Below are 12,554 nucleotides of genomic sequence, written 5' to 3'. Positions count from 1 at the left end.
CAATGAATTATAGTCAATGGTCCAGCTCTTCACCAGATTCCAATAGCCAATATGGCACAGCCTTCCACAGGAGCTTTTTTTCCAACTTCAGTCAAGGAGGAACTCCCAATCATTCAGAGGGCAACATGTACTTATGGCAGTGGGTGGCAAGCAACATTCAAGCAGGGGCCTGAGTTGCATTCTGCTCCACTATCATGGACTTCATCGGTCTAAACACCTTTAGAAACTGGGGAACTCTTCGCATTTTGAGCTCAGACCCAGGAATGAGAACCCTGCGCAGTTGGCATTTTTTGAGAATATATTCACTCTTTGCTTAGAGTGCAAGCTCTTTGGGTCAGGGACTGATATTTCGTTGTATGTATAGTGTCAAGCACAAATTAAGACAGATTGATGCCTCTAGGCTCTACCATATGGGCAAATGTAAAGGAAAAAATATTCATAAGCTCACCTGGGAAATTCCTTCCCTATACCCTTTATGTCCAGAAACTTCACAGAGGTGTTTCCTATCACCCCTAGAAGCTTGAAGGCAAGCAATACCTCTGACGCTGAGCCAGGCACAGACCACTCTTGGAAAAAATCTACCCAAAGTAGATAGTTTGCAAAATTGCACACAATAAATTAGGTTAGCTACTTACTTAGGCATTTGACTGAACTTTAGAGAATAAATGAATTATTCTATGGCTTTCCCAGTGTAATCTTGACAGGGTGGAACTGCTAGATATACAAGGTCCAAGAAAGGATTCCCAGGTAAGAACGTGTTTCTTCCTCTCTAGACCTTTGCATACTAATAGCCTGTACAGTAGAACATTCATAAGAGTGAGCAGGATCCCTGGAAGGGAGAATTAATTAAACAACTCTGTACAGATTGCAAGCCTCTGAGACATGACCGGTTATTGAGATGCCTTTGGTATAACTATTGACAAAGGCTGCAGTGGCACAGAATGGGATAAAGTTAGAAAGGGAGTAGAAATTTTTAATGACCTGGTTGATACAGGCCCACTGGAGAGTTTGCCCACACAATACTAGCATGTCCTGGAGCTGCATTAAGAAGCTTACTATTGATCAAGATGTAGCTGACTTTTGAATCAAGTCAGCAATTTTCAGTTGCAGGTCATTGGACATTAAGACATGATCTTTGGCTGTGTCCAGAGTTACTTTCAGGTGTTGCGCCTTCAGTATTAGAAACAGATGGTTGTTCTCCACATTGACCAGAAACTAGGGATGTAAAATGTTAACCGGTTAACCAATAAGCATCAGTTTTATTGGTAATGTATTCGGTTAACGTTTAAACTCCGCTGTTTGCCCGTGCCCAGAGTCCAGGCAGCCAGGACCCTGTGTAAAACACGGGTGTGCTGCAGCACACACACACACACGTACCACTAGTTCCCCACCTATGTTGTGAACTCCTTAATGGTTAAATGTTTAACTGGTTAAATTTTAAGTTTAAACTTTTCCTTTTTTTTTTTTTTTAAAAATGCTGTTTACATCCCTACCAGAAATCCATGCTATTGTAGGAAGATTATGGTTGTTTAGTGCCCTGTATGAACTGTTTTCCTCAAGAGGTCTCCGATACATAGGTGCCCTACAATAGTCAAATGCCTATGTCCAACTCCCATGGGAGTGCCCCCAGCCTCATTCTTATTTTAGTAAAGACTCTGGAACTTGAAGCATTGCATGAGATAGTAGAAATGCAGGTAAATGGGATGACTCTCCCAATTGGGTTATATGCTGGTGTGTTAAATTTAAAATCTACTGATATCAGTAAGTTCCTTACAGAGATTTTCTTCTAATATGAACTTCTTTTTCCACCTTGAATATGTTGATCAATTTAGATCAAGTGCAGCTCTCACATCCCCATTTATCTTTTGGAAAATAAAGTACTTACACAATATTTCTTGTTTAATGGCATTGTTTCTACATCTTCAATACACAAATGATGGGAGATATCTTAACTCACTTTCAGGAGCTTGTCTGGGCACACTGATGTCAGGAAATCTATCTTGTGTGTGTCACAGCAAGTCTATTGAGTATCTTCCAATATTGACAGCTAAACATGCAAGTGTCTATAGATTTTCAGTCCCATGGTATCAGGAGGTCCAATTAGCTACTGACATGCAAGAGAACAAATCTTAAATTATCTTAACCTAAACTTACAGAAGAGTCCAATGAGCCATAAGGTAATCTACAGGGCATGGGATGTACTGGGTAAAGGGATAGCTCCTCTAAATCTCTCTCACTAGAGCTGTGAAATCCCTGCACCAATGGCTCTTCTCCCTACACAGTAGCACAGCTCTCTTTTGGTACATTTTTGGGGTTGAATAAATTTGTTGTGAACTTCTCTTAACAGTTATGTGACGCAAAAGAGGAAGTGGAAAGGGCACAGACCTACCCTGAATTTCTCCTTGAGGATCCTTGTAGTACCACTTCTGCATGGCTTCATGGAGTAATGGCATGGAGGAGCCCTTTGCTCTGTGCTCTTGAAGTTTTGCTGCTAGTCTCTCATCATCCAATGCACTGTCCTGCAGATATGCCACCATTTTCTCTGCCTGCTGCAGTAGAGAGCAAGAGACATGTTAGAAAATACTGTATTACAATTAGTGCGCACACATGATGGCATAAGATGAAACTAACCAAATAGCTGGTGTCAATAACAAACTTCAGGACTAGAAAGCTCAAAACCCATATTTGGTTGGCTACAAGGGGGTTAACAGACTGGAGAACTGCACCTTTAATAACGTACTCTACACCTCTACAACAACTCTATGCAAGTCTCTCCAATGGCTTTAGAAACACTGAAGTCTCTCAATAACCCTGTGAGTTAGATATTGTGCCCATTTTACATATGGATAAGCTGATCAAAGAGATATTGAAGGGATTTGCCCAATGGGTCTCCTACAACCAATGAGAGTCAGGAACAGAACACAGAAATGGATATACTAGCATGGGAGAAGCTTCATCTACTACTAATCACTAGACTAGACTATGATCCCTTTTATTCAGCTGTTACAGAATGCCATTTATACATGACAAGGAAAACATGCCTATCTGAAACTTTTTCTTACATGATTTCTAAAATACTCTGTCACATGATCTAGGCATACAGAAAGTCTACTTGTTATTGAAGGCTATGATACTTTGGTTAATTCATGATATACTACTGAATAGAATCTCTAGTAACAGATTATAATGGTGAGAGAGGGTTACTGATTGCCAGATTTATGACTTGATTTATGACATTTGCTACAGGAATAAATTGTTACCTGAACTCCACTGGAAGCAAACAGTGCCGGAGGGAACCTTCAATATTAAGAAACTGAACTACATGCTTTGATTTTTTCTCAACATAATGACTATAGCACAGAAGTAACCTGAGTATGAAAGGACTTGAAAAACTACTATCCACAAAAGACTTTACACTGCCCTATTTTTTTTTTAAATCGTTCTATCAGAAACGGCTCATTCATTCAGTGTTCTTCCATTGTCTGATCTTCTGTAAAGAGAAGAGGAATTTTCAAAAATTAGAGAAATTCTACCTGCTCTAAGTGTTTGAGACCCTCTTCATCATCTGGATCAGCAAGAATGTTTCCCATGCCCGGAGCAGCTGAGACTGATGTCTGAACTGGCTTTAGAGCAGGATTTGTATTGGAAAGAGGAGGAGAAAGATGAACAGGAGAAACTGTAGCTGGAGAGATCTGTGGCAAAGGTTGAATAGCAGGAGTCAGATCTAGAGAAAGAATTAAAAGTGGGCCATGAAATTCCTCTGACATACAACATACATACAGCTCATAGGAAAATAGTTCTTACAAAGTTAAACGTTTGAGAAAGATAACACACAGTAACCTGTAAGCACTAGAATAAAGCTCTCCCAGCCAATTTAATAAAAAGTGGAAGCACTTTCAACAAACCTTAAGAGAGCAGCTGATTAACTCTGCAAGTTTTCTGCTCCAAATACCCACTTTTGTCATCTCTCTGAAAATATAATCTAACCACTACTCCCTCCCAGGGATACCACCAAACGTCATATGAATCTCAGTCTATTACCTTCTCCTCTACTGGGCACTTTGGATGGCGGAGTATTCACCATTTGATTCTCTTTATCTTCCATTTTTTCTATTCGTTCTGGGACACACTCTTCCTTCCTCTCAAATAGACTGGCCTGTAGTGGTTCTTGTGGCTGGAGTTTTGGTGGAGTACCTGACTGGGTAGACGGTGAAGGTGCTCTGACTGCTTCTTCTGCTGCCTCTAACATTTGAAGGTTTTGGTTTAATTTAGGAGGTTGAAATTTAAGAATGCAATGTATTATGGATACCTAAGAAATCATTCTTACCTGCTGTTATTGTATCTCTTTTATCCCCCTCCCTCTTGGTAGTCTTTTCAAGCTCTTTGGCTTCTTCACCCTGATCCCCTTCAGAGTCAGAAGGTTCCTCACCTTCTTCCACAGGTTGGAAATCCATTTCCTGTTCCTCGGGGATTGGCTCCTTCTGAACCTTCTATAGACACAAACACAAATAACTTTACAGACTACTTGCCACAACAGGAAATCTATTCACATCATATACAGGATGCAAGGAAGGTTCTCACCTTTAATGAGAGAAAAGCCCCAGATGAGTCAAATGTTCCCATTTCTTCTTCTGCATCTTCCAAGCACCATTCAGGGAGACTGTCCCTGTCATCTTCCATACTGCCACTGCCACACCGCACTCGTCGGTAACCCCGCTCATCATCCCGGTCTCGGAAATCAAATTCAAACCTTCGCCGTCTCTCCATAGGTTCTCGCCAGCCTGCAGAACGAGGACCGTCTAAAGGAGGGGGAACGTAACTTTACAAGACAGTCTCACGGGACAAAAACTTATTTGGAAGGGTGACAGGGTAGGGAAAAAGAGGACAAATTGTGACAAAAATTCAGACCACCACTACAGGGTATAATCCATCTGTCAATGGGCATTTTAAAGAAAAAATAGCTGGAGTTCTTAGAGTATTTCCCTTTATAAAGCCCCACATCTGAAGTCACTGTTAAAAAAAACAACAACAACAAAAAAACCAGTTAGCCTAAGAAGGCGTTGCACGTCATGGAACGTAGCCAAAGCACCAAAATGAGACCTACAAAATTAGGCATGATTTGATTCAGTAGGATAACTACACTAGCCATCAGTGACTGGTATATTTAAGGATGGAATGAAGAATGCTTCCTTTGCCCCCCCCCCCCCCCCCACCATTTTTCTTTATTTTCAATTTACAAATCCAGGAAATTTAAGGTAAACAATAGTCAGTGAAAATTAAGGTGGAGCTGTTAAAATTACATTTTAACAAGGAAATGCAAAGGGTAAGGCTCCAATATCGGCTCAGACACATTGCATATATAGTTTCTATTCCTATTTTTATGGTTAGATATATAGCTTAATATGCTCTGTTTAGGTCTTAAAAACATATATTAGATGGGCTGTGCAATACAGTCAATTAATATTTTGACGCAACCTTTACAAGTACTTTGATATGCAAAAGTCTGTTCTTTCTATTTTATTTATGATTCTGATTTAAAGTAAAAGAGTTTTTAAAGAACTTAGAGCATGTTCCCTCAGAACTTTTCATTCTGGATTAAAATCTCTAGAAATGCTTAAGCAAAAATGTAGATTCAATAAGTATGGATTAATGGGGTAAATATATTTCAGAGAACTCCAGTAATAGATATTTTTCTCTTTAATAAATACATTTCTTTGAAAGATCCTTTCTGATGGAAAGTAGCAAGTCCTAACACTTTTGATGAGGCCTAAAACATACGGGTAACTGGAAAGGAACCGTAAAAAATTCTCTAAATGGTAAACTAAGAAAATGTAGAGATTATAAAAGGTGGCATGTTTTGTGTTGAACTCTTACATTGTGAACATTTTTACAGAATTTAAAGCAAAACATTCCAACATCCTGATAAGACTAAGGAAATTTCCAAAACTTGAAAATCCCTCTAAAATGATGAGGAATGAAAACAACCTGTGTGAAACAACTAAATGGCAAATGTACACTGAACTAAAACTATGTCTTAACTATAAGAAGGAAATTCCATTCGGTGAAGAACCACAATGCTAGATATGACAGCAAAATAGAAGCACAAGGGAAAAAACAGTTACCTTCTCAAAACTGTTCTTCAAGATGTGTTATATATGCCCATTTCTCTGTAAGTGTGTGTGCACGTCTTGTGTATCAGTTCAGAAGAGTTTTCCCTAGCAGTACGCGTACAGGCAGCCCTGCCCAACCCCCGTCTCCTTGTGCTTCTAATGGAGGGTATATAAAGGGTAAAGTCACCCCACCCCTCCTTCAGTTCCTTTGCAAGTGATAGTATCTGATTAATTAGGGCACAAGGGTCACGTAATGGACATATGCAACACATCTCAAAGAGCAACACTTACAAGAAGTTGAGCAACCATTTTTTCCTCTCAGGAGTGCTTGCATACGTCCCATTACACTGTAAGAGACTCTCAATTATCCAAGGTAGTGGAGCTTGAAGTCTCAATGGAAAATGGACTGCAAGGACCGGTTTTTCCTACATTCCCATCTTTCTTGATACAGCAGTACTGCATACTGTCTAGTAAATGTATAGACAGAGGATCATGTTGCTGCTCTGCAGAAGTTCACAATAGGGACATTTCCCACGAACGCTATGGAGGCTGAATGCGCTCTGAATGAGTGTGCTATCAACTTCTCAGGAGGTGCTATGCTCTTTGCATCATAAAATAATAAAGTAATGCAGCTGGTACTCCATTTTGAGAGTCACTACTATAATACGATGACCTGTCATTTGTTTTGCATAGAAAACAAAAAGCTGGAAAGAAACCCAAAAGGGCTTTGTCCAGTGTAGATAAAAAGTCAAAGCTTGATGCACACCCAAAATGTACAGCGTTTGTTCATCCTTGCATATACATGGTTTTGGGAAGAAAAACACTGAACTAAACATCCTGTAAGTCAAAGGCAGCATACCAGTCTCAGAGATACTGGGAAGGGACAACAGAAGCTAGGGACATCATACAGAACTTTATCTGTATAGGTTCCAAAGGTTTAGGATGGGTCTGATTCCCCTTCTGGCTTTGAGTATTAGAAAGTATTGGGAATAGAATCCCCTCCTCAATGAAGGAGGTGGCACTTCTACAACTCTTAAATAACAGAGTCTACACTTCTTGTCTTAGTACAGACTCTTGAGGGATATCCTAATTCCACTATGCTTAGCACCCGCTTGTCCAAGGTGATGGACTGCCATGCATGCAAAAAATGGGATAGCTTGTAACCAAAAGGAGGGGAAAGGCCAGTAAAGGTCTGGACTGGTAAGTGTGCTGTCCTTGAAAAGGAGTCAAACATACTGCTTTAAGGCTTGTCATTGCCTGGGTGATGTGACTGAGGTGGTGGGAGACAGAAGACTCCTGAGACCGTTGCTCGCATTTAGAACATCAGGCTACTGGTAGGGGCAGAACTGCTGTCTCAGTTGGTATTGAGGATGATATTTTGGCCTCTTTGGGTAGGTCTACACACGCAATAAAAGATCATGTCTGGCGCAGGTCAGCTAACTCGGACTTGCAGGATTAAAAACTGAAACATAGATGTTCAAGCTGGGGCTGGAGCTAGACTCTGAAACCTCATAATGGGGGTGGGTCTCAGAGCCTGGACTCCACCCAAGCATCTACACTGCAATTTTTAGCCCTGCAGCCCAAGCCCGAGTCAAGTGACCCAGGCTTTGAGACTTGGCGCTGCGGGTTTTTTATTGCAGTATAGACGTACCCTGTGGGGCCAGCATGGAGAGGCTTACAGACTTAACACTCCTCTAGAATCCTTTATTGCGTATAAAGCCTTATCCATCTTGGATGAGAATAAAGCACGCCCTTGAAAAGGAGGCCCTCAATCCTGTGCTGTACTTCTGCAGGAATCCACAACAACAAATAACAGCGCATCATTACTGCTGTCACGGTGTTGCCGTTGCTCCGGCTGTTGAATCTATTGCACCCCAGGAAGCCTGCAGAGCTGATTGAAAGGCCTGGTAACCTTCTGCAACAAGAGACTGGAACTGGGTCCCTAGAGGTTTCTGGCAATTTATTCACAAAGAGAAGTTGCCTCCCCATTAGAATGGTCATACTGGGCCAATAAGGCCTGATGACTGACAATGTTGAGCTGTAATCTCACCATTGAATACATCTCTCCCCTAACAAGGTCTACTTTCTGTGCACTCCCTTCTTTGGGGGTAGAACTTTGGCCCACCCTTGACTGTCTCTCTCATTTACTGCAGTTACTACTAGTAAACCTACCACAGGTTTTGAATAAACCTACTCAAACCTCTGGGATGGAATTTGATATTTGCATTCAGTAAGTTTAGCCACTGGTGGAAGTGATGAAAGGGTTTGCCCAGGGTCTTGATGGGCTGCAAAATGACCTCACTGATAGAAAGGGCTACCTTTCCTGCCATAACTGGGTGGAGAATGTCAATGAGCTTCTGGGAATTCTACCAAGAGAAGCTGCCATTCTTCTGAGGAGCTCTTTGTAGACTTTGAAGCCATCAGATACAGGGGAAGACACCTCCAGTACCTGAACCTTGTCTGGTGACGAGGATGATGTATTCAAAGGAAACAAGGAAGAAATCTTCTGAAGTTGGTCTTCCACCTCCAAGGTCACTTGTTGCTCTGAAGCTGGTCGAGCTAGGTCTGCAAATCCATGTCAACAGGTTGATCGGTATCAACAAAAGACCTCTTGCAACTGTACAGAGAAGCCTCCCTTCTATAACGGAGCAGAGATGTTCAACTTGATGCCCGGGACATCCCCCAAGGCATCAAATACGGCCCATGAGGAAACGGATAGGGTGCTAGAATCCAGTTGTGTCTCCATCATGCTTCCCAATCTCTGGCTCTACTCTTCTCAGAGCGCTGTCTGAGAGTGCAAGAATGGGATTTGGAGGAAGCCCTGGACTCTCTGAAGTATGACACTTGGAGCTCTCTTCGGATTCTGTTCAACAATAAGAATAGTTGGAAAGCCATGGCAGTGCATTACTGGGAGGAGTCCTTAGAGACTGGGACTGGAAATCTAGAGATCGACACAGAGGCTGACCATCAAGACAGAGTATGATCCCAGCTTCAGCTGGGTATCTCCAGGAGAGAGAGAGAAAACTGCGCATTGATCCAACTGTGGCAAGGGTGACATGAAGGTCTTTGATGATAAAGAACTTTAATTTCAAATATTCTGGGCACCACATTTCTCCAATTTGTCCACATCTTTCCTGAAAGTCCAGAAAAGAGCAACAAAAATGATTAAAGGTCTAGAAAACATGACCTATGAGGGAAGATTGAAAAAATTGGGTTTGTTTAGTTTGGAAAAGAGAAGACAGAGGGGACATAACAGTTTTTGAGTACATAAAAAGTTGTTACAAGGAGGAGGGAGAAAAATTGTTCTTAACCTCTGAGGACAGGACAAGAAGCAATGAGATTAAATTGCAGCAAAGGAGGTTTAGGTTGAACATTAGGAAAAAGTTCCTAACTGTCAGGGTGGTAAAGCACCAGAATAAATTGCCTCGGGCGGTTGTGGAATCTCCATCGTTGAAGATTTTTAAGAGCAGGTTAGACAAACACCTGTCAGGGATGGTCTAGATCAGAGGTGGACCCTCCTGCCCAGCCCCTGAGCTTCTGCCCCAGGAGGCTAGCCCCCGGCCCCGCCCGGGCTGTTCCCCCTCCTCCGCAGCCTCAGCTTGCTCCACCACTAGCACAATGCGCTGGGTGGCGTGGCTGCAAGCTCCTGGGGCAGTGCAGCTGCAGAGCCCGGCCTGACCCGGTTCTCTATGCTGTGCGGTGGCGTGGCTGGTTCCAGCCAGATGGCACGGCTGCCTGTCATGGCGCTCCGGGCCACTGGTGCTCCAGGCAGCACGGTAAGGAGGCAGGGAGCAGGGGGGGGTTGGATATAGGGCAGGGGAGTTTGGAGTGGTGGTCAGGGGGCAGAGATGTGGATAGGGGTCAAGGGCAGAGGTTCGGGGGGGGGCAGTCAGGAATGGGGGGGGTTGGATAGGGATGCAGGGGGCAGTCAGGGGCGGGGGTTCTAGGACTGTCGGGGACGGGGGGGGTGGGAGGGGGCGGGGGCCGGGGGGGGCAACGGGGGGGAAAGAGGCGGGGGGGGTCAGAGGGGGGGCGGGGCCAGGCCAGGCCTGGCTGTTTGGGGAGGCATAGCCTCCCCAAACTGGCCCTCCATACAATTTTGGAAATCCAATGCGGCCCTCAAGCCAAAAAGTTTGGCCACCACTGGTCTAGATCAGGGGTCAGCAACGTTCGGCACACGACTCGCCAGGGTAAGCACCCTGGCGGGCCGGGCCAGTTTTATTTACCTGCTGACGCAGCACGTTCGGCCGATCGCAGCCCCCACTGGCCGCGGTTCGCCGTCCTGGGCCAATGGGGGCGGAGGGAAGCCGCGGCCAGCACATCCCTCACCCGCGCCACGCCCATCGGCCCGGGACGGCGAACCGCAGCCAGTGGGGCTGCGATCGGCCGAACCTGCCACGTCAGCAGGTAAATAAAACTGGCCCGGCCCGCCAGGATGCTTACCCTGGCTAGCCGCGTGCCAAAGGTTGCCAACCCCTGGTCTAGATAATACCTAGTCCTGCCGTGAGTGCAGGGGACTGGACTAGATGACCTCATGAGGTCCCTTCCAGTCCTAAGATTCTGGATTCATGGCACTTAAACTTCAGAATCAATGAAGCAGATTTCAGCAAGGATCTTAAAAGTTAAGTCTGTAGGTATAAAAAGACTGTTTTACCAGCAGTAACTTTGGCCTGTCTTCTTGATCCCAATATGCCTGACTGAAGTCTCAAAAGCTAAGCAGACCGTAGGCAACTGCCTCTCACTGGGTAACTACCAATAAAAAAGTATTTAAAATGGTACAAAAAATAAACTCATAAGAGTAGGAAACAAAATTTGGATTTTGAATACCCACTATTTATTAACAAAAGGAACAAAAAGAAATTGGGACAGCTGTAGGCTGCTTATCCTGTGCAAAAGTAAGCCATACATAAATTCATGTGTGGTGTGGCCTGACACTTTTCTACACTGTTCTAAACCCATAAAAGGGAGTCGGGTACATGCATCCTAGTATGTGGGTATATGCAGAGGTAATTCTGAAAGGAAAAGGCTGAGCTAAATAAATGGAGGCAAGCAAGTTGTTGGGAGGGCTTTATTGATTATTTTTTGTAGCACATATGGCTGGTAATATCTAAAGAGACTGAAATGTGGAAGTGGTAACAGGTTACACCATTGTTAATTTAAACTGATTGCTCAGTGCAAAAACAGGAAGGTATTAAAACTGTTTTCAGGGGCCTGTGACCTACTATTGATTAAGAGAAAAATTCAAACAAAACCGTAGCCATCTGAGCTGAAACACCATTGTGGTATACCTATTAACTCATCCACTTTCATGTCAAGAGTTTGGCAATTTCTTCTCAAATGCTAGAGGATCTTTCAAAGTATGAAGCAGTCTAAGAATGATAGATTTTATACATATCTAGTATTTCTGACTAGATTAACCTATAATTAATTTGGCCAGCAATCTACAACACAGATCAAAATTCAAACAGGCAATAAGATTTCTTATAAGTGAACTACAGAGAACTTCCAGAATGTTTCTATGGAGTTTGTGTACTACGGAACTTCTTGACATACACATGAACTTCTAACTTCATAAGGTCCGTATGTTCTTCTTTATAAGAGTAACTTGTTGGTACTAGATAAAAGTGCACCTAGAGTGCAAGCCTATCCTGGGTAATACCTCACATCTGATTGTCATGAGGTGCTGTTTTAGCAGTTTTAATTACAATTGAACTATGCAACAAAGCAGCAATATGTCTGAGGAAAGAACAGGATGAATCATTCTCCATAACAAACTCTTTCTCCTCCACCCACGTAACAGAAAACATCTGATAATATGTTAGTCTAACCCTCAGGCTTATTACTAACTACTAAAACAAACAGATAGCAGTTTGAGGGGAACGGATAATGGAGGGGGGAGAAGAGTGTGTAGTAATTGCAAGAACGGCTCCTTACCCTACAGTAACTGTTGTTCTTTGAGATGCTTTCAACGATGTGGATGTCACTGAAGGTGCGCGTGTGTTTCATGTGCACAAGACTGAATTTTTTTTAAAAATAGCAGCGCTCATTGGGGGTCACACAGTTCGTGTTGCTCCTCAAGCTCTTATGTGAGGGCATTAAAGGGCGAAACAATCACGATCCTCTCAGTTGAAAGCCGGTGGTAGCTAAAGACACCCAACAGCAGTGATGGAGGTTGGGCTATGGGACCCAGTGGTGACAACTGGATACATCTAGTATGTGTAATTTTTCTCCCAATGACAAATATAGTTTTGGGAAGTCAATATGTAATTTCGATTGATTCAGGAGAAATTCTGAAACTACTGAAGGGACATATCTCAAAGGAGGTCTCAGCACCACGTTGTCCCTATGAAATATTGTACAGGGAGGGTCACCCATGAGCATGTGATGCTCACTTGCTGTTTTGACCAAAATGATAGCTACTAGGAAGACTGTTTTCAGGGTGTG

The 12,554-nt window shown here is 43.2% G+C and overlaps 1 protein-coding gene across 6 annotated transcripts in view; it reads right to left on the bottom strand.

The window, feature by feature from the left end:
* Positions 1-12,554, bottom strand: part of GIGYF2 (GRB10 interacting GYF protein 2) — a 160,507-nt gene that overhangs the window by 59,280 nt on the left and 88,673 nt on the right. For 5 of the 6 annotated variants that reach the window (XM_034782643.1, XM_034782639.1, XM_034782641.1 and 2 more), the window contains 5 exons: positions 4,582-4,799; positions 4,328-4,490; positions 4,042-4,242; positions 3,534-3,724; positions 2,390-2,549 (listed from right to left, as the gene is read on the bottom strand). In XM_034782643.1, the coding sequence (XP_034638534.1) occupies positions 2,390-2,549; positions 3,534-3,724; positions 4,042-4,242; positions 4,328-4,490; positions 4,582-4,799 (933 nt within the window). The remainder of the gene's footprint in view (positions 1-2,389; positions 2,550-3,533; positions 3,725-4,041; positions 4,243-4,327; positions 4,491-4,581; positions 4,800-12,554) is intronic. The other variant, XM_034782640.1, reaches the window with a different exon arrangement.

Source organism: Trachemys scripta, chromosome 9 (genome assembly GCF_013100865.1).
Source record: "Trachemys scripta elegans isolate TJP31775 chromosome 9, CAS_Tse_1.0, whole genome shotgun sequence".
Lineage (NCBI taxonomy): Eukaryota > Metazoa > Chordata > Testudines > Emydidae > Trachemys > Trachemys scripta.
Note: the sequence above shows the minus strand (reverse complement) of the source record. Positions and strands in the feature narration are given on the sequence as shown.